General features: G+C 40.8%; 1 protein-coding gene across 1 annotated transcript in view; it reads left to right on the top strand.

The window, feature by feature from the left end:
- SPTBN5 (spectrin beta, non-erythrocytic 5) overlaps positions 1-25,113 on the top strand; it is a 100,869-nt gene that overhangs the window by 12,754 nt on the left and 63,002 nt on the right. Inside the window, exons 9-31 of the mRNA XM_074867849.1 lie at positions 281-419; positions 1,840-2,072; positions 2,499-2,652; positions 3,554-3,754; positions 4,632-4,838; positions 6,005-6,196; positions 6,927-7,079; positions 7,611-7,741; positions 8,870-9,121; positions 9,802-10,089; positions 10,744-10,990; positions 11,845-11,984; positions 12,956-13,055; positions 13,762-13,932; positions 14,026-14,190; positions 14,946-15,172; positions 15,745-15,931; positions 17,352-17,552; positions 18,744-18,860; positions 19,473-19,636; positions 21,250-21,382; positions 22,213-22,358; positions 23,089-23,203. Coding sequence (XP_074723950.1) covers positions 281-419; positions 1,840-2,072; positions 2,499-2,652; positions 3,554-3,754; positions 4,632-4,838; positions 6,005-6,196; positions 6,927-7,079; positions 7,611-7,741; positions 8,870-9,121; positions 9,802-10,089; positions 10,744-10,990; positions 11,845-11,984; positions 12,956-13,055; positions 13,762-13,932; positions 14,026-14,190; positions 14,946-15,172; positions 15,745-15,931; positions 17,352-17,552; positions 18,744-18,860; positions 19,473-19,636; positions 21,250-21,382; positions 22,213-22,358; positions 23,089-23,203 — 4,063 coding nt within the window. The remainder of the gene's footprint in view (positions 1-280; positions 420-1,839; positions 2,073-2,498; positions 2,653-3,553; positions 3,755-4,631; positions 4,839-6,004; positions 6,197-6,926; positions 7,080-7,610; positions 7,742-8,869; positions 9,122-9,801; positions 10,090-10,743; positions 10,991-11,844; positions 11,985-12,955; positions 13,056-13,761; positions 13,933-14,025; positions 14,191-14,945; positions 15,173-15,744; positions 15,932-17,351; positions 17,553-18,743; positions 18,861-19,472; positions 19,637-21,249; positions 21,383-22,212; positions 22,359-23,088; positions 23,204-25,113) is intronic.

The following is a 25,113-nucleotide window of genomic DNA, read 5'->3' as shown; positions in this document are numbered from 1 at the left end:
GCAATGTGGGATGTCAGGTATAAGGATCCATAAAAACAATGTCTAAATTCTAAAAAGTCAATGACAGTTGATGTGCTAGTCAAAATTCCTCTCTGTGATCACACTAATTAGATAACAACAGTGCTTTGACCTGTTTTGTGATCATGGCCTGTCCTCTTGCACTAGTAGCAAGAGTTGTGTGTGTTCATTTAGCTCCTCTGAAGCTGCAAGCACTGAGAATCTCCCAGTGCTGCACAAAGTCTTTGGTCCAAATTAGTAATTTCTCTTCCTTCCTTTGTAGGCAAAACAGCATTTCAAAGCAATGGCAGGAACTTCTGGATCAGCTGCAGAGACGACAACACTCCCTGGGTACAATGCAGGAAATTCTGGGCCTCCTGAGGGACATTGATGCCATTACGGAAGAGCTGAAAGAGCTGCAGGTACTGAACCCTCTCCACTGGTACAGAGCTTGCACTGCTACCAGTGCATATCCCTAAAAAAGCCCCCACATTCCAGGGACTGCCTGGTGCGAACAGAAGGTAAGTCTATCAGCTATAGGAAAAAATACACCATTTTTACTTAGATGCCTAACTGTGCATTTCAGTTCATCACTGCAGGTAGCTACATGGGGAAAACCAGGCTTTGCTACAGGGGCTCTCCCTAATCAGAAAGGCAGATATGGAATTACAGGGAGTGAACCCTGTAAATAGTAAAATAAAGATGGGAAATAATGTCACCTAAATTTAGAAGTCTAATAGCAAAAGTGGAATAAAACAGCCTCCTGTTCCCATTCCATGTAATTCTTACAAATTACCTTCTGGAAGTACCTCCAGTGATTATACAGGTGGGGACTAGCTCAGGCATATGTCTTGCTTTCAGGTATCTAAACTTGTGAGAGAGAAAAGTTCCACTGTAAATGCAGTGTGACTGCTTTTAGCAAGAATTTCCAAGTGTTACCAGTGTCAGAGCCCGAAGTCTTCTCTTTAGCATAGGAAGTAACTGATTTCATCTTGATTTTGTAATGGCAGGAAGTATATATACATCCTTTGGTCTTGACTTGTCTTATTTAAAGAGAGAAAAATCCTTATGACTACAAGTTGCCTTGTACCTAAGTTGAATGAGTCAACATTCTATGTGAAGTTGTGAATTTCAAATTAAAGAGCTATCTGTAAGTTATGAATCTTTCTGTTCTAATGTTAGTAAGCAAAGAACACCTAATGGTAGTAATGTTGTTGGAACCGTGAAAGCCTGAGGATCAGGGAGAAGATTGGTAAGGAAAGATAACATCATACAATAGGATTGATAATTGTATCCATTGATACAATCAGAAAGAGGACAGACTTTTAAGCACTTGGTCCCTTCATCAGCCACCAATTAAACACTATGAAGTACTTAATTTCATTATATAGATTGCAAAGGCAATTAAGTTTCTCAAACAAAAAAAACCATTGCAGTCAAAATATACCATAAAATGGGATATTGTAAAATTCTCCAAATACAGACTGTGAATCAATCTGTCTACAGATGGGTGTATAGCAAAGGGCTCTTCCTTGTGCCCATGAATTATGAGACCTTGAGTGCTTAACCAATAGAAATAAGTGTGAAAACAGATGCTTATTTGAAGAGACCATTACTTGCACGGCAGTAGACAGAAACTCTGGGTTGTTGCCATTAGCTTGTGAAATTGAAAGAAAAGTATGATACCTCTAATTAGGCAGCTTTTCAGCTTTGCCTAGCTGACATCATTCTTTTACATTTAGAAGCTATGAGAATCAACAGGAACCTTTCAACTAATTTCTTTGTACTGAGCCCCTGGATGCACTCTCTGCCAATGCCTTTTGTTTCTCACTTTGTTTGCAGGTGCTAGTGAATTCCCAGGACTGTGGGAAGCAGCTCCTGGAAGTAGTAGATCTGCTGCAGAAGCACGACTTGGTTGACTCTCAGATCTCTTCCTATGATGATAGATTGACACACATCACCCAGAGGACAGCAGAAATCAGCAAGGACAGTACAGTTAAACCAGAAGTGCTTTATGCGAAAGTTCAGATGCTTCGTCAGCTGTATCAGAACCTTACAGCTCTGAGCAAGTCACGGTAGGGCAGTGCTTGTGGGTCTGTTCTTCCTGATTAGGATGGCCAATCTCTCCCTTCATCAGAAGACACAGATTCCCAGCATTTGAAATTTTTCATTTCTCTATTTATAAAGACATAGCACAAGCAACTTGAGTCTCCTGATTACAGTTGACTGCAAGAGATCACTCGCTTTCATAGATGAAGAATAGCTTCATTCTCAGCATTTATTATGACTTGCTTTATGTGAAGTCTGAATAGCATGTGATTATCTCCTAAAGGAAGAGGGAAATGTGATTGTTTCCTTTGTCTTCTTCCATGAATAAATTAATCTATGACTAAGAGGAGTTAAAGGCATTCAAATTATGGATTTTTTAAATTCTTCTTTGATTATGCTACCATTGTCTCCATGGGATCCTAATTCTGACTAAGATATACTGTTTGTTTCAGAAAATCTCAGCTAGAAGATGCTTTGAAGCTCTTTGAATTCTTCCGTGACTGCAAAGAGGAAGAATTGTGGATCTCTGAGAAATGGAAGCTAGCAAGAACAACAACATTAGGGAAAGATGTCAGTCAGATTACAGCCTCTATTCAGAAGCACAAGGTATCTTACTTTGCTGGTGGTGCCTTGTCTTTGTATTACAGCAAGATTTTAGAATATCTGTGTCCTTCAGTTCAGTCAGTGTGGCACTTATAAGAAAGCTGTCAAACCACTAATTATCACAAGTGTCATGACCAGTATTTGGGATTTTTAAAAAATGTATAGGGTAAGGATTTTTCCTCAAGAGGAGAAAGAAAGGGTAGAGAAGGAATACACTTCATACTGGACCAGTGCGGCTTCTAGTGAAGACGCTGGGCTCCATATTAGCTCACTTTGGACAGGAAGGATAGAAGGTTGCTAGTTTTTGTTTTTCCCACCCACCTTTCCTGGCCAAGAGAGATGTGGGGAAAGAAAGAGGTAGTGAAAAGAAGACAGGTATTAGCAGGCAGGATGAATAGCATTGTGTGAGCTTATAAATCTGTTACTACTTTCCCTAAGAGCTTGCTGTGGGCTAATATCAAAAGTTTAGCTATGTGAGCTACTACCTTCTTAAGGCAAAGAATCACTGTAAACAAACGAAGAAACCCATGGACTTGAGAACCTGCATGGCGAAACTGAAATGGAAACCTATTCTGTAATTTTAATATACATTTTCGTGCATCTGTGTGTGTATTTGTTGCTTCTGGAAGGCATAAGACAGCTGAATTGGTGGATGACAAACAAATATCTCCTTCAGAGAAGACTGCATAACAAGTTTCACATCAAAGGCAAAAAGTAGCACAGTAACTTGTGTGTGGGGAGCCAAGGGGCAAGCATCTCGGGGCTCAGGGAAAAGTCATAGGCACGGATAAGACACAGGGCTCTTGGAAATGTATGTATTACAGTAGCGGAGAATAGGACTCCCTCCTCACTCTCAGCTGGCAGGGAGTGAGTTGTGCTGACATGTCTCCTGTACTTCTGCTAGGCTCTCGAAGCAGAGTGCAATTCCCACAGGGCTGTATGTGCAGATGTGATGAGGAGGGGCTGGGAGCTGAGCCAGAAGAACCCTGTGCGCCAGGAGGACATTCTGAGGCAGACAGACAACCTCCAGAAGTTGTGGCAGCAGCTCCAAGATGAGGTGGCTGATCGCAAAAGCCGCTTGCAGGCAGCAGCTCTCATCAAACAGGTAAACAGGGCTCTGCTGTGGTGTGTGGTATGGGGGACACGGGTGCGGTTCATTTCTGCCCCGTGCTCCTACATGCAGAACAACAGTGGCAGAAAGCCATCAGGTGTCAGTCTTCAAAAAGATCTCCAGCAGTGAAGTCTCAATCCTGCTGCAAGCCAACCAGGCAGGAGAGTTGAGCATCTGGGAGTTACTTTAAGTTTTAAAAATGCTCATGGAAATAGCTCTGCCTTCCCTAAGTTTTTTTTGCTCAGTCTGTTGTTCCCATGAGACACTTGAACAAAACTTAATGGCTTTGTTCTTGACAAAGTCTAAATTCTGTCTTCTGTCTAATAAGTTTAACACCATTATGGTGTCTTATTTTTTCTTTTTCCTTCACTGCTATGGGTTTTCTTTTCTTCTGTTGTACCTTTATTCTATATCTCAAAATCTTGTTTTACTTTTTTACAACCATAGCCAGGCAGACTGCAAATATTGTAGACTGAATTCATTGCTCATTGTTGGACTATTCCTTAGAACCTTTAGTAAATATCTGGAATTACATGGTGCCTACCAACATCATACATTGTGGGTTCCTTCTACCGCTGCTATTAAGCACCATAAAGTTTTATTTAGTTAGGAACTGTTATAGATTTATATAGGCAATCCTTGAATCTATTTACTCACTGTGATTCTGTGAATTATATGTGCTTGATGTGGTCATGAAATACATCACAGATTTAGAGCTACCTTATTCATAGCTTTCGCAACACCTGGAAGTAACCTTATAGCTACAGACCTAATGGCATGTCTGCCTTATTCATTATTTTCAAAAGAAGAAGGAGCTGGATATGATACTTTCAGGGTGAAATCAGATGTTTTCTTCCCTGTGTTCCTTCAGTACTTTGCTGACATCGATGAAGCAAATTCATGGTTGCAAGAAAGGCAGCCCCTTCTGGCCAGCAAGGACTATGGAAAAGATGAATCGAGTGCCGAAGCACTGCTGCATCGTCACTTGCGCCTGGAGAAGGAGATTGCAGCCTACTCCTCTGAGATGAGACGCCTGAAAGAGCAGGCTGTCATTGCAGCAGAGCAAGCTCCAGCTGCAGTAAGTAGATGAGGGGTCACATTTTGTTGAAGAATATAAATTAGATGTTTTCTAAATATGTGAATTGTTTTAGATTTTGCCAGAGTAGAATATTCCAAATTACCTAAACAAGAGCATTTTTTTAATTCAGAAGAATTTTTTAATTAAAATTGAGGCAAATTTTTAGATGACGAAGTTTATTGGCCACTCATAGTCCACCTAGTTAGTGTTCTGTGAAATGCAACAAATACACTCGTCTATATTGGTTCCTTCTCCTGGTTCTCACAAATACCTTCTCACTCTTTATTCTCATTACATTATTAATTTAAATCAGCTTTAAAAAGCAGGTGCTTAATCTAAACATATTTACAAATACTTTCTGCATTCTAATGTAGTGATGAACCATCCCACAGCTCCAGAAGAAATTCATACTATCCCAGGATGGATGTTTAAGGCACATGGGATGAAGTCAACCTCTGCAGATGCCCCTCTTTTTCACTGACTAGAAAGGGAAATTTTGATTGAGATCAGCTCATTTGACAACAGAAGCCAGGGGAGATTAATGACACATTTCATTGCTTGCTTCTTTCAGACTTCTATGATCACTCCATGTTTAGCCAAACCAGTTTGAGAGCTATGAGCACCAGTTTGGGTCTTCCATTTAGCTCATCATTCCAACATTAATATTTATTAGAACAAAGATTGTAGTGCTTTGTCATTAAACATGAAAAAGCATGTGACAAGATGGTATTGATGTACAAATAAAAGCATTTATTCACTAGGGCACTCTCAGGCTTTGAAACTGGAAATGTTCGGGTACTAAAACATCACCACAAATAGAACTGTGAGCATAGTCAATTCCTTGGTTTGTTGGCAATTTTAAAAGTTAAAAAAAAAAAACAAAACCAACCTTGATGTGGGCACAAAATAAGAATTTTTACTGAATCAATATATTTTAAAATGAGCTAAATGAAACTTCTTTAAACAAAACTGAAATGTTTTTCAGTTTAGTTCATTCTGTCAGAATAAAACAAAGGAAACAGATTCAAACAAATGCTGGAAATATTTTGTTTAAAGGGTCAGAACACTGTATTTTGAACTAGCAAGTCCAAATTTGCCTTCCATGTGAAATTTTTATCCAAATCAGAAATATTCACCTATTGATTCTGTTAAATTTTGCTTCACAGATAGTGAAGACAGAAGCCCCAAGTGACTTAATTCAAAAGACAACTAAGCTATCGTTCAGTCGAACTTGGGCAACATCTGAAACTGCATTCCCTGGAACCTCCAGTCCAGATGTTCATTTTCTTCCAGAGAACATCTGGAAGACCCAAGATGAAATAGATTCACTTTATGAAAATCTACAGAGCATGGCTGAGGTATAGTATCTCCTCCAATGCTTTGCAACTCATAAACATAGTCAAGTCCAAAGCAATGCAAAGTGAGGTTAAGTGCTGTGTTGACTTCTGCTTTTCAGTTTTATAATGTGCCTCAATCCTGTGAAGTCCTGTGGGACTTCAAGGCTTGAGATTATCATTGAAGTTTTGTATCAAAACGCATTTTATATTGGCAAACTTCCTATTTACCTTCTAGTCTTTTTACCTGATGAAGAGTTGATTCTTCTGTGTACTCTTTTTTCTTTTTCCTAATGTTTGCTTGCTGCAGCTCCTAAATCTTTGAGCTGTTTTATCTGATACCAGAAAAAAATAAACCACCATAATCTGCATTCTCCACTTATTACTTTTGACTCCCACCTGCCACAATCATGCCCTAAAGACCAACAAAAATGTGTTGTATGGGACTTTTACATATTCCTGACATTATGGAGGCAAATCTTCAGTCATCAGCAGCAAGCAGCACAGCGGCCTTGCTGACTGCCGGGGGCTGAGCACTCTCCACCTGCTTCTCTTATGCTTGTAAACCACTGTTGCTCTGGGAAGAACTATTATGATATTCAAGGTAACATGTTCTGTTCTCTTTCAGCAGTGTCTGGCAAAACTACTAAGCTACCACTTGTGTATTGTAGTTTAAATGCAAGGATCTTTCTGGTTTTTCTTCAAACAGCAAGGAGTTACTACAGCAATAATTAAGTCTTCATCTGTTTTACAGGACAGAAAAAAGGCTCTGGAGGAGATGATTGGGTATTACCGCTTCTGTAGCTCTTGCGAAGAATTTCAGTCGTGGATGAAAGAGAAAGAGAACATTTTCCGGACTCTTCAGCCTCAAGCAGACAATGTGGAGGTTATGCAACAGAAATATCAGGTACCCCTTTTCCCTGCTCACAGATGACACTTTTTAAATCAGCTTGACCTTGAGAGAATAAAGTTGAGAAATTAAGAGTCTTTTCATTCATTTCAATTTATGGAGTTGTGCATAGATCAGATATTTCTTTTGTATGAATTATGCCAAGCTTATTTAAGCTGTTGTAATTACGTCCCTTTAACTTCTCCTGTGTATGTGGTATCCTGTGCAAATATTATGGTACAAAAGGACTCTTTTTGTGGTTTATTTTACATCACTTGAAGAAAAATGCCAGATGAGGAAAAAATCCTGCAGTGCATTTGTATCCCAGTGGAACGAGACATGCGTGCATAGGTGTAGTGTGCACACCAGGGGAGGTCAGGAGGACTATAGGGAACTATGTGCGCAGGTGGTTGTGGTGTCAGCAGACAGGTAAATGGAGAAGCCAACTGTCAAAGTGGGAGATGAGTGGATATGAGGGATTATTGAGAATTGTGTCCATAGAAATGGAAAAACCTCAAGTTCTGCATTCTTGTATCTTTCCTATTTTAGAGCTTTTTAACGGAACTGGCTGCAGGAAAAGGCCAGCTGGGAGATATTGAAAACTTAGCTGTTAAATATGGAAAGATCTGTCCCAGCAAATATTCTGAGATCCAAATTTGGCTGGAAGAGATCTACAACAGGTAAATGTACTTCTACTGAAACAGAGGATTGTCTCATGGGGGCAACTGGAGAGCCGACCTTTCATGCCCAGTCTAGATTACATTGAGAGAATACACATTTGATAGATATTTAACTCCCAGAATTGGCCTGGGGGGAGGTTTTCACATGTGGCTGAGGCTTGCTGTATTCAGGTGTGGCTGTTGCCACCAAACAGGGACTGGGCCAAAGGGGCAGGGGCTGATTCCTGGGGCCTGGGCTGGGCCTTGCCGCCGGGGCCTGTCCCACTGCCCCAGCCAGGAAGAAGGGCAGGCGGCGAGGGGTGGGGGGGAACCCCTAGTCCCCATGGTGGACTAGTCTGTGGTGAGGGGGCAGGGCTGCAGCCTGGCTGGGAAGCCCATTGTTGGAGTGAGGCCTAGACCTGGGCTTGGGCCAGACTGTCAGGGCCAGACTGGGATGGGGAAAGGGGCCTCATCATTCAGGGCCAGTCCCACAGGGAGGTGAGCAGGGCAGGCCCGGGATGGTAGCGAGGGCTAGAAGTGGGTCCCAGTCCTCAGAGCTGCCTGGCAGTGTGGTTGCATGTGTGCGCGTGTGTGTGTGTGTGTGTGTGTGTGTGTAAGCACAGTGTGAATCCACCTGCAGGTGACAGAGATGGATTCAGAGCAGTTCTGTCTGTATTGCACTGCAGCAGCTGGCTTGGTTAGTTAAGCATCAGGGTGAGGGTGCCCTTCACAAATATTAAAAGGAACATCAAACCCTGTTTGCCTTCGCAAAGTATGTTTAGTACCTGCTGTGTACATACTCCTGGCACCATGCCACCCAGCTGGAACTGAGAGAGGCACAGCTGGGCCCTGATTTTGACCACTGTTGTTTACTGGCATCATGTCCAGTGTGTTCTGGTCACCTGAACAGGGTCCCCTTGCTTGAAATGGTACAGAGATGAACTTTGAGGTTGTGGGGATGTGCTAGTGTTCACCCCCTCAGCCCACTTAAGTCCTGATGAAATCTTTATGCAAGACTTTTTCTGAATAAAAAAAGCATATAGCTCATGTATAATGAAGACTATAAATTAAATCTGCTCTCTAGGTAAAGGCAAGTTTTAGGGTAGTGACTGAGGCTAGGTGCAAGTAATCGGGTTATCTCTCTCCAAGGTGGGCACGCATGGAAACTCTGAAGGAGGAGAAGGGCTCTGAGCTGATTGGAGTGGCTGATGTGAGGACATTTCTTCAGGACTGTCAGAGCATAGGAGTACTACTGCAAGACAAGATGGTCCAACTCAGGGATCTGGAACCAGGGAACTCACCTGCTGGGCTGGAGTCAGACAAGCGCAAACTGTCTACGGTTGAGAGAGAGGTCTTGGTGATAGAGAGGAAAATTGAATACTTGAGGAGTGTTGCAAAATCGTAAGGAACATGCTCTTTGTTTCCATATTCTTTGCTAGTTCTCTATGATCCTGTTGTATATTATGGCTATAAAGAGAATAAGCAGCTTGTGAACTTGCTCTTGAAGTTTCTATTTCTAGCAACCTGAAGAACTGACTTGCCTGCTGGACCGAGATCCTCTCTCTTGAGTATGGCTGGGTGACTGGTGAAGTGATTGCTTTCAGACTTCACTGTTGTAGGAGGATAAATAACCACAGGATTGTTTGTGGCTCTAGCAAATTATCTCTACTAATGGGAGCTACTTCCATATTTTGAACTAGGTATCATTTAGGTCCTGAAAAAGGGTAATCCGGGGAAATGATGATGAAGTAAGAAAGATAGCAGAGAATTGTGCACAGGAGTTTGAATTTTAAATACTAATTTAAAGTTTTTTACTTCTTTAAGTTTTCTGTACATTCACAATGGGAATTAATCATTGAACCACAACAGTGTTACCAGAGTCTTTCACAGGGATGCACTTTCTGCAATACACCATATTCACACCAGTATTTCTTGCTAGTGTGGAGCATTCCTTGCCTTAGCTGACTTTCTTTTGAAAGGAAGTGTAAATATCCAAATCCATTCCTTTTAAAGAGTATTGGTTCAAGCTGTAAATGCCTGAAGCGTTCATCTAATTAAATGTATTTTATTTCCTTTTGTAGGATTAAGGATACCAACCCTGCAGAGAGCAGGGCCATCACTGAGCAGGTGGAGAACATGGAGAGGCTTCTGGCAAAGCTCAAGCTGGAGACCCAAAGGAAGCGGGACACTCTGCAGCAGGGCCAAAATCAGCAGTCCTTCCTGCAAGACAGTCGCAGGCTCCTGCTGTGGGCAGAAGGCATTAGGGAGAAACTGAACAGTGAAGAAATGGGTGTGGATGTGGCTTCTGCAGAGCAACTGCTGAAGGAACATCAGGACCTGCTAAAAGAAATTAGGTCTCAGAAAGAAAGGTAGAGAGATTCTGTCAGGGTGGGCAGAGTGGGGTGATATGACAACAGTACTGTGAAGATGAAACGTGATGTCTATCGCGTACATGAATTGTGTATGAAAGTGATGCCAACAGTTTATTCAAATGTTTTTGAAATTTAGTGTCAAAAGGAGACTGTGGAACACAAAATCCAGTTAGCCTTTGCATACTTATTCTGATGGCTGATGGAGGGAGAGGGAGGAGCTGTCTGTTTGAAGTAGTATTCCATAAGCTCTCCTGACACTGGAGTGGTTCCATCTGCACTTCATTTCAGTTCCCCCAGTCCTTCCCTTCTCATGCCTTATGCTTCCAGTTACTATCATCTTCAGTTCTCCTGCACTGTTATGAAGTTCCAGATACTGATACCTCCTCTCCCTTTTAATGGGAGAGCCTGCTTATATGGGCTTTCAACCCAAATGGGGAAATCTCACCTACTGCCTCCAGCATGTATTCCCAAGCAAACAACCAGCTGCACTTTGTAGTGTGCAACCATGGCTGGCAGGAAAACAGTGAAAGAGAGGGAGGGAGGGAAGCTTAATGTCTAGGCACTGCCAAGAGAGCAAAGAGCTGTGATGCAAGAGAATTCATATTCCTTCATGCAGTGAGGTCTCACTTTTCTTTTTTTGACTCTGGGAAGATTTGTGCAGCTGGAAGAGCTAGGGCACAAAGTAATCCACGAACAACCCAGTAATGGCAGGACCATAGATGTCCACCAGTGCATGGAGAGGCTTGCCAAGGAGAACAAAGAGCTGGAGAAACTGTGGGAACAGCGATGGAAAAAGCTGCAGGATGGCCTGGAATTGCAGAAGTTCAATAGGGAGGGAGACCGTATCAATGCAGCCCTCTCTGGCCATGAGGCGTTTCTTCGGAGGGATGACCTTGGGGTATGTACAGCAGCTGATTTTGTTTTCTCCTACTTCATCTCCCCATTCAAGGAGTAGCAACCATTTTTCTAATTAGATCAGTTTCCTCATTCTTATGGTCATGACATTTCAATACTTGGAAACTAGACTTTCAGGTTTGTACTAATGTTCTTATGTTCCTACTCATGTTAATGAGAGTGAAGTTCATTGACTCTCAAACAATTTTTTTTTAAACAACTAGAGTTGTGATTTGTTGCTGTGTTTGTACATGTCAGCTGGTTTATATACAACTGACATTAGTTTCGAGGCTAACCATTAAAATGAGGTTTCAGCTTGAACATAATATTTTTTTGGTGAAGTTAAAACTTGACTTTAAAAAAATAAAGCTTTTTCTTTTCATTGAGTATTTTAAGAATATTAAAGCAAATGGAGGAAAAAAACAAATGCAGGCAATATTCACAAGATCAGTGAAGGAAAAGGTTGCTATATCTCGCCATCTTTTATATTTTCAGCTGACATGGAAACTTCGATATTTTTGGATCAACTAAGTGGAATAAAGTTTTACTTCGTTACAGCCTTCTATATTGCATGTACCTAGATGTGCCAGAGTGCTGGCATAAATTCAGAATGCAGATTTTCTTAAAAGGTGAAAAGGGAACCATAATGGAAACATAAAACAGAAGAACCACATATGATACAAACCTAAACACCTGCTGCTTGTTTGTAAACCTGAACAACTTTAGACACAACGTACAATATATCTCCTGCCTGAAAAAGAAGGGGGAAAATACAGTCCAAAATTTTTTTTCATTGTTACAGAAACAACATATGACTAAGAAAAACTTGATCTTTTTTTTTTTTATTATTAAATGCAGGACCATGTAGATGCTGTTCGAAGCCTCCTGAAGCAGCATCAGGAATTTGAACAACTGCTGATGGTGCTGAAGAGACGAGTTGAAGCACTTAATGAAAATGGGGTGAACCTAATAGAGAGCAGACACTTTGCATCTCACATGTGAGTCCAAACTCCTTCCTTTATTATTTAGCTTTAATAAACGATTCAGTGTGATTAGGGTGAGATGAAAAACCTTCTGTGAGCCAGGATTTAGCTGACCTCCAAGCTGTGATCTGCTGGATGAGGGGGGAGAAGAGGGATTTTTTTTAAAAAATAGAGACTTCCTGTGCTCTCAGGACAAATAAGTGAAATGCTTTAGGTTAAAAGTGGCATTTCACAGAATGGTAGAATAATTCCCCTTGTATCATAAACTACATGTAGCGTTAAAACTTCTTCAATGTAAACTCATTAAATGCCTACATAAAACAAATTTTCCTTCATTTATCCATATCACATATTAGAATTAATGTTTGATGTTAAAAAGTTACAGAGGACTTCACAAGGAAATAACTTACCAGGAGAGCTCCTTCATGTTTTTGTCAAAGCTGAACTGTCATCTGTAATTCCTTTACTGTGCTAGAGCCACTACGATCTAGTAAGGAGACCTCTGCATAAACACAAATTCGAAATACAGGGTCAGAATGGACCTCTTTGCTCGAAAAGACCATGTTCTTGTCATTACGAGTGATAATGTCTTGAAAATTCCCTCCAAAAATTCATAAAACTCCTCTTAAAATCTGATTTCTTGCCAGCACTACCACCATCAGGCCATTCCAGAGTCACAGAGAAAATTATTAGTTAAGGTGGAATATTTGGGAAAGAGAAAGGTCTGACTGTTTTAGTCAAATATACATGACTGCAATTCACTAACGTAACACAGCCATACAAAAAAGAAATTCCAGAGCAGCTGGCAAGCAATAGCTGCTTTCCAGATGAGCCCAGCATGGTCATGGGACAGGGCTGTATATCCTATCATCCTGTCAACAGAGATGCTGAACTAGATTCCACTTATATTGTATTCATGACTACAGTACAACCAAGGGGAACCAATATGACTAGTACTGTATTGGACTTCCTGTTTTTCTTGGTAGTATTGAAGAGAGAATGGTCACTCTCCAGCGAAGGTGGGAGCGGCTGATACAAAGCAATGCCAAGAGAAAACAGAGGTTGTTGGATTCCCTACAGCTGCAGGTAAGAGGACTGATACTGCCAATTTGATCAGGAATGTGTGAAGTAGTTTTACCCTTTATCTTAATATGAGACAAATCTCAAACTGCTAAGTGTTCCTACTGTAGCTCACTTTCTCTTTGACTGTGAGACAGAGAATTTCACTTTCCAGGGAGTAGGTGATACATTGGTGATAAATCTTACAAAGTCATAACCGTAGCAAAATACCAAAACAAAAATGGAGATATTGAATGAAAAACATCAACAGAATATTTTGTCTACTATATAAGTTTATTCTGCTCATTACTTATTATTGTTCTGGGCCTTTATAATTTTGTAGTTACTTACAGTAACTGTACATTTGGCACCACATTTAGCTTCCAGTGCTGAGATACAAAGTTATACTGGAGGATGGGACCACTTACAGTTAAAATATTCTATCAAAAATGCAAACCTTCACTGACAATTAAAGGCAACAGATTACTAAATGTGGTAAAAAAGGGACTAAGAGATATTATTCTGAGTGCTTAAAAACTTGTCAACGGTTCAAGATCATACATCTTCAATTAAGAGGGTTGATTATGTAGAACAATTTTTATATGAAAATATATCACGTTTCCTAACTGTTAGAAAAATAAATAATCAGGGTTTGATCCTAACTGCAAGGACGCACTGCAAACCCACGCAGAATCAGAAATTAAATCAATTTAATCCTGTTTATTTCTGTAAGGAGTTTAATCGTGATGCTGCTGAGCTTTTGATATGGATGGAGGAAAAGTACAAGATTGCATCAGATGAATCCTATCGTGATCCAACAAATGTTCTACGCAAACTGAAGTGGCATGAGGCTGCTGAGAAGGAAATGATGGCTAATGAGGAGCACTTTGCAACACTGATAAAGGTGAAGGCAGTTTTGGAGCTAAGTTTTCCATCTTGTCCCAAACTTCATAGATGCTGATCTGCTCAAAAAAAATGATGTGATGTCTTTCTTCAGAAAGGAAATCAACTCATTCAAGATAACCATTATGCTGCAGTTTCTATCCGGGAAAAGATGTCAGAGCTTCAAAGGAAGTGGAAGGAATTGTATGGCAAGATGATAGAGCGAGGTGACAAGCTGAGACAAGCTGGGCAGCAAGAACAGCTCATGGAACTGCTCCAGGTCAGGAGGTGATGGCAAACAGAGGGGAGGAATGGCCTGGGAGCCTGGCTCCTCTATTGTGTGGTCCTTGCAGAAAAAAACAGAATACCATCCAGATAAAAGTGTATTTTAAGGTGTTTGTTTTGTCTACAGTCTCAAGAGAGAAAACCCAATATAATGCTGACCCAGTTCACTCCAAAGCTATGAGCAAGATAAGAGTACCAGCACAGCACCAAGACACAAAGCTGTTGAACTTGGGCTCAGCACTGCGTCTATAAGGCCATCCTGTACTGAGAAATCAAAATTCTCTGCATGAGTCAATGCTGTGCAAACGTAACTGCTCGCTTGGAGTCAGTTTGGGGGTTGGAGGCATGGCACTATTAAGTACATTGTCATCCGGGCAAACTGTGTGAGAGGAACAATGTGCTGTGAAGCTGTTTCAGTACCAGTATGTCATGAAACTGCTGTTGTGTTGTAGCTACAATATCAAGCCTTTGAAGATTGTTTGGTTGGTTTATATTCTGTCACTGAAGCTAGTTCAAAGAGACTGCTTTGAATGATGTGCTTTAGTGTCTCTGAGAGAAGAGTACTCCAAAAGAGCGTGCAAAAACCCAAAATATTCCCAGGAGATGCCTTTAGAGAGACCTGGCCATCATTACCAGAAAAGGACATACGGATTTAAAAATTGTGTCCAGGGAGCTGTCATGGGAGGGGCTGAGTGAATGCAAATGTTGTTAAAAGGTCAGTACAAGTGTGCCATAATCTTTTCCTGGCAGGATGCCAAAAAGAAGATAGAGAAAATTGAGAAAGTTCTTCAGGAATCTGAGACAGGCCATGATTTGCGCTCCAGCCGTGATCTACTGAAGCAGCACAGACAGCTAGAAAATGAGACACGTGAGCTGGCAGAGAAAATGAACTCTATCGTATCTCATGCGAGGAAAATGGCCACCAACCACTTTGACTCCCAGAGGATTCTGGATGAAACACAGAAATATCTAAAAAGGTGAGGTGTCAGTCTCTTTTTGTCTCCACCCCTAGTGACAAATAGCATTTTTTGTTCTACCTTCTAGAAAATGTCTTTTGGTTGATTAGGTTTAACCCATATTCAGGGATGATTTGTCCTCCCAGTTGTACCACAACTGTGCTTTCATCTGCACCTACACAGCTGCCTGTTGACCCACCTCAACCTTTATTACTGGACCTTGTTCCTTGCCTGCTGCACTCCTCCTCTAGTCCTTTGCTTATCCATGGGTCATCCACTGCTTTCTAAGAGGGGCAGTGATCCAGCATTCAATAGTGACTAGTTCCTTAAAACTTCACAAGAGAAGCCTGGGACTAAAAAAGTGTAAATCACTTTTCGTCTGCTTACATTTAATGTTATCATATAAGTCTACTTGCCAAAAGTAACCTTCTGGAGAGGGATTCTTGTATGTGCAGGTAGCACTAACGGTTGAAATTTAATTGCAAAGAAGCGTCAAGTGGTTTCTAATCTTCACAGTGGTGTCATGACCTAATTCCCTTAGCAGAGTCAGGATAAAGCTTTGTTTTAACATATGCTTAATGGATGACCCCTAGGTTTGAGTCTTTGCAAGCACCTCTTGATGAGAGGCGTAAGCTGCTGGAAGCTGCAGTGGATCTCTATGAGTTCTACCATTATCATGACATGGAACTGAACTGGATTAATGAGCGATTGCCTATTGCCCATTCCACCAAATGTGGGAAGTCCTTGGATGTGGCTCAAAGCCTGTTGCAAAAACACAAGGTAACTCATTTAATCAAGTGTATTACAGCATTATAGCAACCTGATCTAGTGAAAGGTGACCCTGCCCATGGCAGGGGAATTGGAACTAGATGATCTTTAAGGTCCCTTCCAACCCAAACCATTCTATGTTTCTATAATTCTATGATGTTGGCATACTGCATTTCACCTCAGCCTGCAAACCAGCACCTGCACAGTTCTCCTTTACCTTCAGGAAGGCTGTTGCAAGCAAAATGTATTGCCACACTTTCAATTAGTACATGCACTGATTCCAGCACTAGCCCAGCTAAAATGATTCCAGTGGATTGAGACAAGTCAGCAATGTGGTGATGATTTTCAGAGAAAACATGAAATTCCTGTGGGAACTGCAAAATTTGTTATGTTTTGCAGTATTATTCAGAGAAATTACGTAGCTTTTCTCATTAAAAGTGCATAAAAAGCTAGTGTACCTGACACTAAATAGAAGAAATCAGGTTTTTGCTTTGTGGGTTGATCTGCATTGAATATTTTGACTGTTATATCCTCATCCTATTTTAGTTCTACGCTTACTGCTTTATTATACATGCAGTCTTGAGCTATGTGCACACTAGATTCTCTAAGACAGCATATAACAGCCATTTAATGTCTATTTTAGTTCTGTACTGCTTGTAAAATGCTTTGAACAAGCCACAGTCAACATATTTATGAAGATAAATTAACACTGATTTCTGGAGAGTTTGATTCCTTGTAGCAGTTCCTCCAGCCAGAGGGGTGCCTCAGAGCTGCCCTGCACCACAGGCAACACTGGATTTTGCAGCACCTGGATTGCAAGTTCCATGAGAAAGGTTGTAAGACCAGCGAGGAGGCTTTATGGAGCAGGAATATAATGATTTTTATGCTACTATTGACAATTCTGTCAGTACTGCCCCTCTTCTCATTATTCTCCAGTCCATTCACCTTCTGGAATATTTTATTTTCCCACCAGAAGCTCAACACTCTTTTCTGAATCCCCCAGCTTTGTGTCTTATCTCTTGTCCTCCTCCATCTCCCAAACCTCCCTGGCTACTGGCCAGGGGAAGGGGCAGGTACATGGTAAGAAGAAGGGGTAGAACCAGGCCAGAGCACCAGGCTGAGGACTTTGGTGAGTAGTGCTGAGGGTGTAGGGAAGTTAAGGGATGTCTGCTGCCCCCTTACAGACTCTTACCTCCTCCCTCAATGGCTGCACAAGAGCAGAGCATTATGCAAGCAGGGCTGGGACCCGTGGCTGACGCTGCAGATGTTCTAGAAACAGACAGTCCTTGTGTCCACTGGCTATACTCTGCCCACTGTCAACAGCTGCTAGTTTCACTTAGAACTAGGAGCACATGGAATTTCTTTGTCCTCACATACCCTTCCTTTATTTACCCTTCCTTTATTCTTGTTTTTCCTTTTATCTCATTCCCAGGAACTGCAGGCAGAAGTGAATGCCCACAAACAGCAAGTCCAGCGGGTCCTGGATAAAGGAAAGACAATGGTTGTAGGCCAGCACCCATCATCTCAGAAAATAAGTGGGAAATGCCAGGAGCTTGTGACTGCCTGGCAGGGCTTGGAGAAGGCCTGTGAGGAAAGGATGAAGCAGCTGCAGCACTCAGTTGGCTTCCAGGAGGTACAAGTTGCAGCAAAGTGCTTACACAGTAGCTTCTTCAGACAAACAAGAGGACCAAAGTTTTAAACTGAATAACAAAACAGCTTTGCTGGGACTGGTATTCACTTCAGTTGCTTGAAGCCAGACTCATAGGAATGGAGGGCTGGGTTGTGTAGCTGAACACAGCCCCCAGTCTAGAGCTGATGCTCTAGAGGTTTGCCTTGGACTCTCTACCCATCCCTTGTGGTTGTGTGTAGAACACACATTTCTCCTAGTAGTAGCTCCTTTCTCACTATCTTTGTACAGCCTCAGACTTTGACTGCAGTAATGCGATGGATCCTGAACTGGCCCTTCATACTGGAGAATTATGACAAGGAAATCAGAAAAGAAGGGATCTCTTGTGCCATCCAATTTTTGCCTGTTCCAGGCAACAATGTTTCAGGCAGCAAAATGACACTGAGAAACTGATAACACTTTAACTCTCGGAGCGAGCTAGGACTTTTGGCCCTATTATTTTCAACAGGATACTGGATGTTTATGTTTAGCCTGTTTATAAAAAAAAAAAAAAAGGCATGCAAATATTTATCTCAATAATCCAAATTTTCTATCATCAATGTGTCATGTAGGAGTGCAGTTATTCAGATAACACATGCAGTTTTGTAGACAGAAACAGTATTTGCACAGAGCTCACAGGCCCACCTAAAGTATGCTCTCTGGGGAATTTCATCATCTGGATTTATTTCCTCCATCTATAGAAACAGCTCTCCATACTATACTCTTTATGAAGCCTGATTTTTATAGGTGATTTGAACTTCTCAGGAAGGGGAAGGAGAAATATCACATTGATATTATACAGTTAGCCCCTGCCCTTGGTGAATAAGGTAAAAGAAGTCAAGTAAGGATAGTGGATGTGAAGAAAGAAAAGTAAGACAACTTGAAACTTATTGACAGGGCTTTGATGCCTGGAGAAGACCATAGTTATCCTGCACTGAAGTCTTCCATCTGTGGCCTCCTTCACTTTCGTATGATTTGACAGAACAGCAGTGTGGAATAGTGGTTCTTGGGATTAAATATTCTTTATTTGTTATTTAATAAAACATCACAGTAAATCTTATGGTGCACCCTCCATTTAGAATGTATTAAGTCAAAAAAATGACATGAGTACTTTGAAAGTTGAGGTAGAAACTAATTTGCTTTCTCTTTAACTGACAGTTTTTAATGAATACTTCAGACCTGGAGGCTTGGATAGCAGAAAAACGTCCACTTGTGACAAGCAAGGACTATGGTAAGGATGAAGATGGAACACTGAAACTCCTCAAGAAACATAAGGTATTTGTCTGCTTGAATTCCATATGCTGGCCTGATCTTCTGGTCTGTTTGCAGCTGTAAAATTTTCTCATTGGTACTTAAGTACTTCAGTGTCCAGTCATCTACAAGATATTTCATGTTGATGTATGTCTACATGTGAAGGGACTGATAGAAGAGATCAATGCATCTTACTAATATGGTTGGAAAAAACGTAGTTTGGGGAAAAAAGGAGAATGGTGAATGATCTCATCTTATTTTTCTGAGGCCAAAACTGACTATGATCTCATATCGGCTTTTCAGTCTCAACAGATATATGAAGAAGGCTTATTTACTTTTTTCCTAGAATCAAATATATAGATAGAGTATTATTTCAGGAATACTTTTTTCTGCCTAACAATGCATCAGGAATTTTTAATTGTCTTTATTCACCTATTATGTTTGAATTTATGTACACTTTTTTTTCAAAAAAAATGTTGCTAGAAAATTTTCTAAAACTGATTGAAAATGTCACGTGCTTCCAGAAAGTTTTTCTCCTCTTTTAATGTCTCAATGACTACACCATAGGCTGGTTCAAAAGTTCAAACAGTGGATATCTTGGACAACTGGCTCTCAATCCTTTCTTTTCTCTGCCAGACACTGGAGCATGAGATTGCCATTTACCAAAATTTTATGAAAGAACTGAGTGAAAGTGCCCAAACTCTTCCTCTTATGGGCTCCATCCAGTATGTGGAGGTTGATGCACCAAAGGAACAAGTTCATTCAAGACTCCAAGAGTTGCAAGAACTAGCAGCAGCGAGGTATAAACTAGAACTGCCCCTTGGATCCTAGGTCTGATTCAAAGCCCAGTGAAGTCAATAAAGGATATCTCCAGTTACCTCACAGGAATTTAGATCATATCAATTATCAATTATATTTAGGAAATTGCTTGTTGCTATATTAGAATTCTGTGCACCTATGCATTATTACTAAGCAAAAAGTCCACATTTTATTCAGGGAGTTTTGCTACATATTAAGGATTTGAAGCCCCCAAATTTCCTCTTTACCCTTCATCATCCTCCTGTAAAGTGACTTGGGATGCCAGATTCTGACTTGCCTTTGTGGTATTTGGAATCTGCTATCAAAAGGAAAAAAAGTGTTTTTAAAAGGTTTCCTGAATGTTGCTTGAAAATTACTTAATTCATTACACAGCAGAGGGGAGACAATTACAGTTACACTTACCGTTACTTGGGGTAGCTGTGCTAGTATAGGAAAGGTTTTGTTCTTGAATGAGTCATTTACTTTTCATTTCACTTCCTTTCTGGTATTGTTACAGTAAGATGTTTACAACAGGACAGTCTGCTTGTACACAGGGTTTTTAAATACTTCTGGTTTCTTGTCAGGAAGGAACAATTATCTGAACAGTTTAGGTTTTTCCTCCACAAAAATTTCACTCAAAAAAAGAATGGGGCTCTGCAAGTGGAATAACAAATAAATGAGTCTGAATACTAGAATAATTAAGCCTAGAGGAAATGCTGATTTTACCTTTTGGTTTTTATTCTTGTTTACAGTTAAAAAGTAAAAGTATCAATAGAAAATCTTGTGAATGAAAAGTTCAAAAAAAGAAATGTTCAAACTGGAGATATCAAAATGCTTGCGTGGTTGACCACAGAAATGTTTTATGTTCATTCAAGCTTAACGTTAACCTGGGTCACAGTGCCTTATTGGTTCTCTGCTTTGTACCTCTGATCTGCATTCTCCTTGGCGGGCTGGACTTTCTCAGCAGGCTATGTATCTTGTGATGAGCATTTGTGATTCAGACAGGGAAGCCAGGTTCATCTTTCCTGGAATATTTGCACAATGGGCAGGCAGTGTTAGCAGTTGGAAAATTGATATTTTGTTTACTGTGGAAGGCCTGTGACATGTCAGGCTGTATTATAAGATACTCTAGATGATCAGAAATATGCAGCAGGTTATAGCAGTTTTGCTGAACAGGCAATATGAACAGAATTGCTTAAAATGACTTTCATAGTACTTGCCTTCCTGGTGCACCATTCTCAGTTAGAAAGATTCCCTTCTCATTTTCATAAGTACTACAATTATCTTTAGAAAGACAGATCTGGAAAAAAATGAAGGGTATTCTCATGGGAAAAACAAAACCAAAAACCAAAAAAACAACAAACAAAAAAACCCCCAAAGAGAGCTCAGCTAGGCACAGTGCTTTTCTGGGAAACTCAGCCAATGAGTCTGACCTGGCTGACAGCTGTCATCCTATAAATGTAATTTCCAATCTTGAGAAAGTCAACTCTTTCATAAAGAGAATGATTCTTGATGGTGAGAAGTTTTGGGGATTAATAGGAAGAAAGTTACTGATTGCCCTCTTCTTATACTCCCTTGGTCTAATTCTATTGTCTTTTTCTCCTTCCCCCAACAGAGGGAAGAAGCTGGATGAGACTCTTGTCTTGCATGAATTTCTACGAGAATATGAAGATCTGCAAGACTGGATCACTCAGCAGAAACAAATGGCCAGCTCTGAAGACTTTGGAAATGATTATGAACACATCTTGGTGAGTTTTTTGAGTAACAAATTGAAAATCAACCAAACCATATGCAGTGAGACTGTAAAAAGATTCTAAGGTTATCCTTGAAAACTTACAAGACAGAGTAAGAAATAAGTATAAATAACTGGGAGACAGGAAGAGAAAAGGGTGAAGAGTGGGTGGGAAGGATTGACTCATTATGACAGGCAGGCAGCATTGCCTAACACTTACATCCTGTTACCGTGGGGGCTGAGCTGTGTGAAACAACTGCATGCTAAAACGTCTGTGCCTTCAGAGAGCAACTCCTTTCTATTTTTAATAAGCAGATATTTCAGGGTGGCGTCCATTAAGGATTTTTTAATCACAAACGCTGATGTATGGACATCCACAGCTATACCTCTTCACATGACACAGAAACTAATCTATTGTCAGCCTGTTAGAAATCAATAGCTATTCAGAATCCTCATTTTTATAATTTGCTTCAAAATAACTTGTGTCCTAAATTTTAAAATTGGACTACATTATTCAGTTGTAGTACTGAATACACGTTTGCATTCATGAAGTGAAAACATATAATTTAATAATTGAAATTCATTGCACTTTGAATGTTTCTTTCTATCCCTGGTAACACTGTTTCTGACTCCCATCTACATCACAAACCTCATGTTTTCCTAATAGTTTGTAGCTCCTCATGGTCTTTGGAGGTAAAATCCAGTCATTTTCTGCAGTTTCTCCATCTCCAAATATGATCAGATTATTACCTGTCGTTTGGCTGTGCTCTGATAGCTGAGCAGGTATGTTTGGGAAAAGAGAGCACTCAAAACGCCTCTTTGTTATTGTTGTTTTTCCTTCAAAAGCAACTTTGTGCCAAATATGACACGTTCCAACACCATTTGGAAGCAGCTGGGAAGAGAGTTGTGGCTTGCCAGCAGCTGGCAGACAACCTGCTGAACTGTGGGCATTCTGAGTCCCGGGAAATTCGGCAGAAGCAGAAAGAACTAAGGTAGGAGACTTGTGTTAGCTCTATAATGCTTTGTTCTTTCAATTCACACTCAAGAAGGAGGAAGTGAGAAGGAATTAGAAAAGGATAAGACATGTCCTCCCAGTCCTCCAACTGCAAAATACATGGTTTTCTCACTGATACAGAGCTGCTACCATGCCTCATTTAAAAATAGACTACTATAATGCAGACATTATCTGCTGGCTGATTTGGCTTCTTGTAAATTGCATCAGAGGTGCTTTACAAGTAAGGGAGGAGTGAACTTCCTTTGCCCTTTGAAACAGGATCACCTAACTGGAAGGCTAGGAGCTTAGTTGCTTCTTTATTGCTTCTGATTTTCCAGTTTGAATCTCATGACTGCTCCGCAGATCAATGTTAATACGTTCTGAGCTTCTTATGTCTAACTGGTCCAAATTGGCCCAGAAGAGAACCATGAAGGAATAATAGGGTCTGACTCAGTCCTCCAAGTTCTGCATATAAACTCTGAAAAGCATATTGGAGAGGGACACCCTTATATAGGACCATCTATTTAAGTGCCTGGAGCAGACAGAAGGACATGGACAGAGTAGGGTGAGAGACGTGCTGCCCCTCAAAGAATTACTCTAACAGAATTTAATGGCAGGAATGAAAAACAAAGAGGAGGTCTTGTTTTCAGTCTTTCTTCAGACTGTTAATCTCCCTTACTACTAGTTTGAATGTTTTACATGGTTCTTTTTGTCATCCTCCCTTGTAGGAACTCCTGGGAGGAGCTGTTGGAAATTACCAGATTACGAGGTGAGCGGCTGAGAGATGCTGAGGCGATTCACAAGTGTTATCAAGATCTGACAGATGCTCTGGCCCATATTGAGGTAAAAAATAATGGGAAAGTCTCATATAATGAGAACTTCATTTCAGCTTAATTTGTGGAGTATTCTTACAATTCTCAGCGTGCTTACTGATGACTTCTAAAAAAAAAAAATCTCGGTAAGAAACCTGTGTGATTACTCAAAGTATTTAAAAAAAAAAAAAAAATCCTGGGAAATCCTTAGACACCTGACTGGTCACCTTATGGGAACCACTGGTGAAACCAGGTGCAGCTAGTGTTGCTGATCTGTGGGGTAAGCCAAGAATACCAGGACTTGAACTAAATTGTGTCACAGTGCAATGCAAATGGTAATGTTGTTTGCAGTCATCAGGCCTAAGAAACTGTATACTGCCTCACTGTGGTAGTTCTTTGTACACCACTGTAGCTTTATGTGCTGAAAAAAGAACTGTCTTGTGAAAAAGGCATTTGTCTGGATTACAGTGACCATTAGCCTAGTTTTTTCAGGCAATCATGTGACCTGATGCAAAAAGCTGGGCCAAAAATCTTTTCCTCTCATTTCAGTGCCCAGTACTGGCAATAATTTCAAACAGTCCCAGTGTGAAAACAGAATGAAAATCCTCAGACTTCTGTTTTATCTGAGCGTCCTGAAGAATTTCACAGAGAAACCACATCCTTGCTTTATTGAGAGGTGTGGTTTCCCTAATGCAGATGTGTACAGGAGGCAGCGATCCAACAGAGCTTTGTTAGGTTACATGTGGTAGACTCTCTACTTGCCTGTGCCGGCAGAAGCTTCCTTATTCAACTATGTTATTCCTGTTTTCTTTCCGTGTCGTGAATGGAAAATCAAACATCATAATATTTTACTGTATACCAGCTGGGGTTTTCAGAACCTGGTGCATATTTAACTTCAATGATGAAGTAGTTAATTCCATGGCAGTGACAAGTTATAGTTCAGAAACACTTCACAGACCAGCTGTTGGTTTATCCCCGCGTTGAGTTTGGCCCAGGCAACCGATACACACTTCTTGCATCTCATCTTGTTAATAAGCTTCACTGCTGAGTTGGAGAGCAATTCAGTCATCTTGCTCATCCCTTCCTGTGTACCCTGGTCAGATGTCTACCAAGGAAAGCCATTTCTCGTAGGAACATAGTACTAGAAGATCTTCCTTAAGTCACCAACTCCAGTGCTGTCATGTCATAGGCAACTACAATGTGCATCTCCTTTTACAGTGCCTTACCAAGATGTGCTGTTGGTACCCCAAAACAGCCTGTGTATCTGTTACAAAAATGCGCTTCTCCAATGGTTAGAAATATTCTTCTAATTTTCACCTAAACTGACCTGGAGCAAGTTTCTCATCATTTTACTCTAGCAACAGTGTTGTCCTCCAGCTGAAATACCTTTTCTTTTTGCTTGCTGTGTTCACAGTACATGTCTGTGTAGTAACTAAATCCCTTCAGAACCTTTGTTGAGCAAAATAAACATTTGTCTCCTTTTATGTTATGGTTTCTCTGTTTCTCTCATCTTTACAGTAATCTTCCTTTGCACGTATGCCATTTTTAACTCCTCTTTCCTGAATATGTGTGTGATGGTTTAGCCCCTGCCGGGGTCTGAGACCACGCGGCCGCTGCCCCTCCCCCACAAAGGGAGTGAAATACAAAGCCCCAAGACTGAAATAAGGAAAGGTTTAATACAACAATGCAATAGCAACACAACCAACAACAACAAAAATAATAACAGTAATAGTGATAGCAGTGAACAGAGCAAAATAGCTACCAAATACAGCAGTTTGAAGCACGATGTACAAAACCACGAGTGCACCGTGCTCCGCGCCAGGAAAAATGTGACCTGCCAGGATGTGACGTCCGCATGGTATCTGAATAACCCGGCTAGAGGTCCCCCCCCACTGCTGGGGAAACTTAACCCTATCCTGGTTAAACCAGGACAATGTGTAA

Source organism: Strix uralensis, chromosome 4 (assembly GCF_047716275.1).
Source record: "Strix uralensis isolate ZFMK-TIS-50842 chromosome 4, bStrUra1, whole genome shotgun sequence".
Classification (NCBI taxonomy): Eukaryota; Metazoa; Chordata; class Aves; order Strigiformes; family Strigidae; genus Strix; species Strix uralensis.
This window is presented reverse-complemented; position numbering and strand designations above follow the sequence as displayed.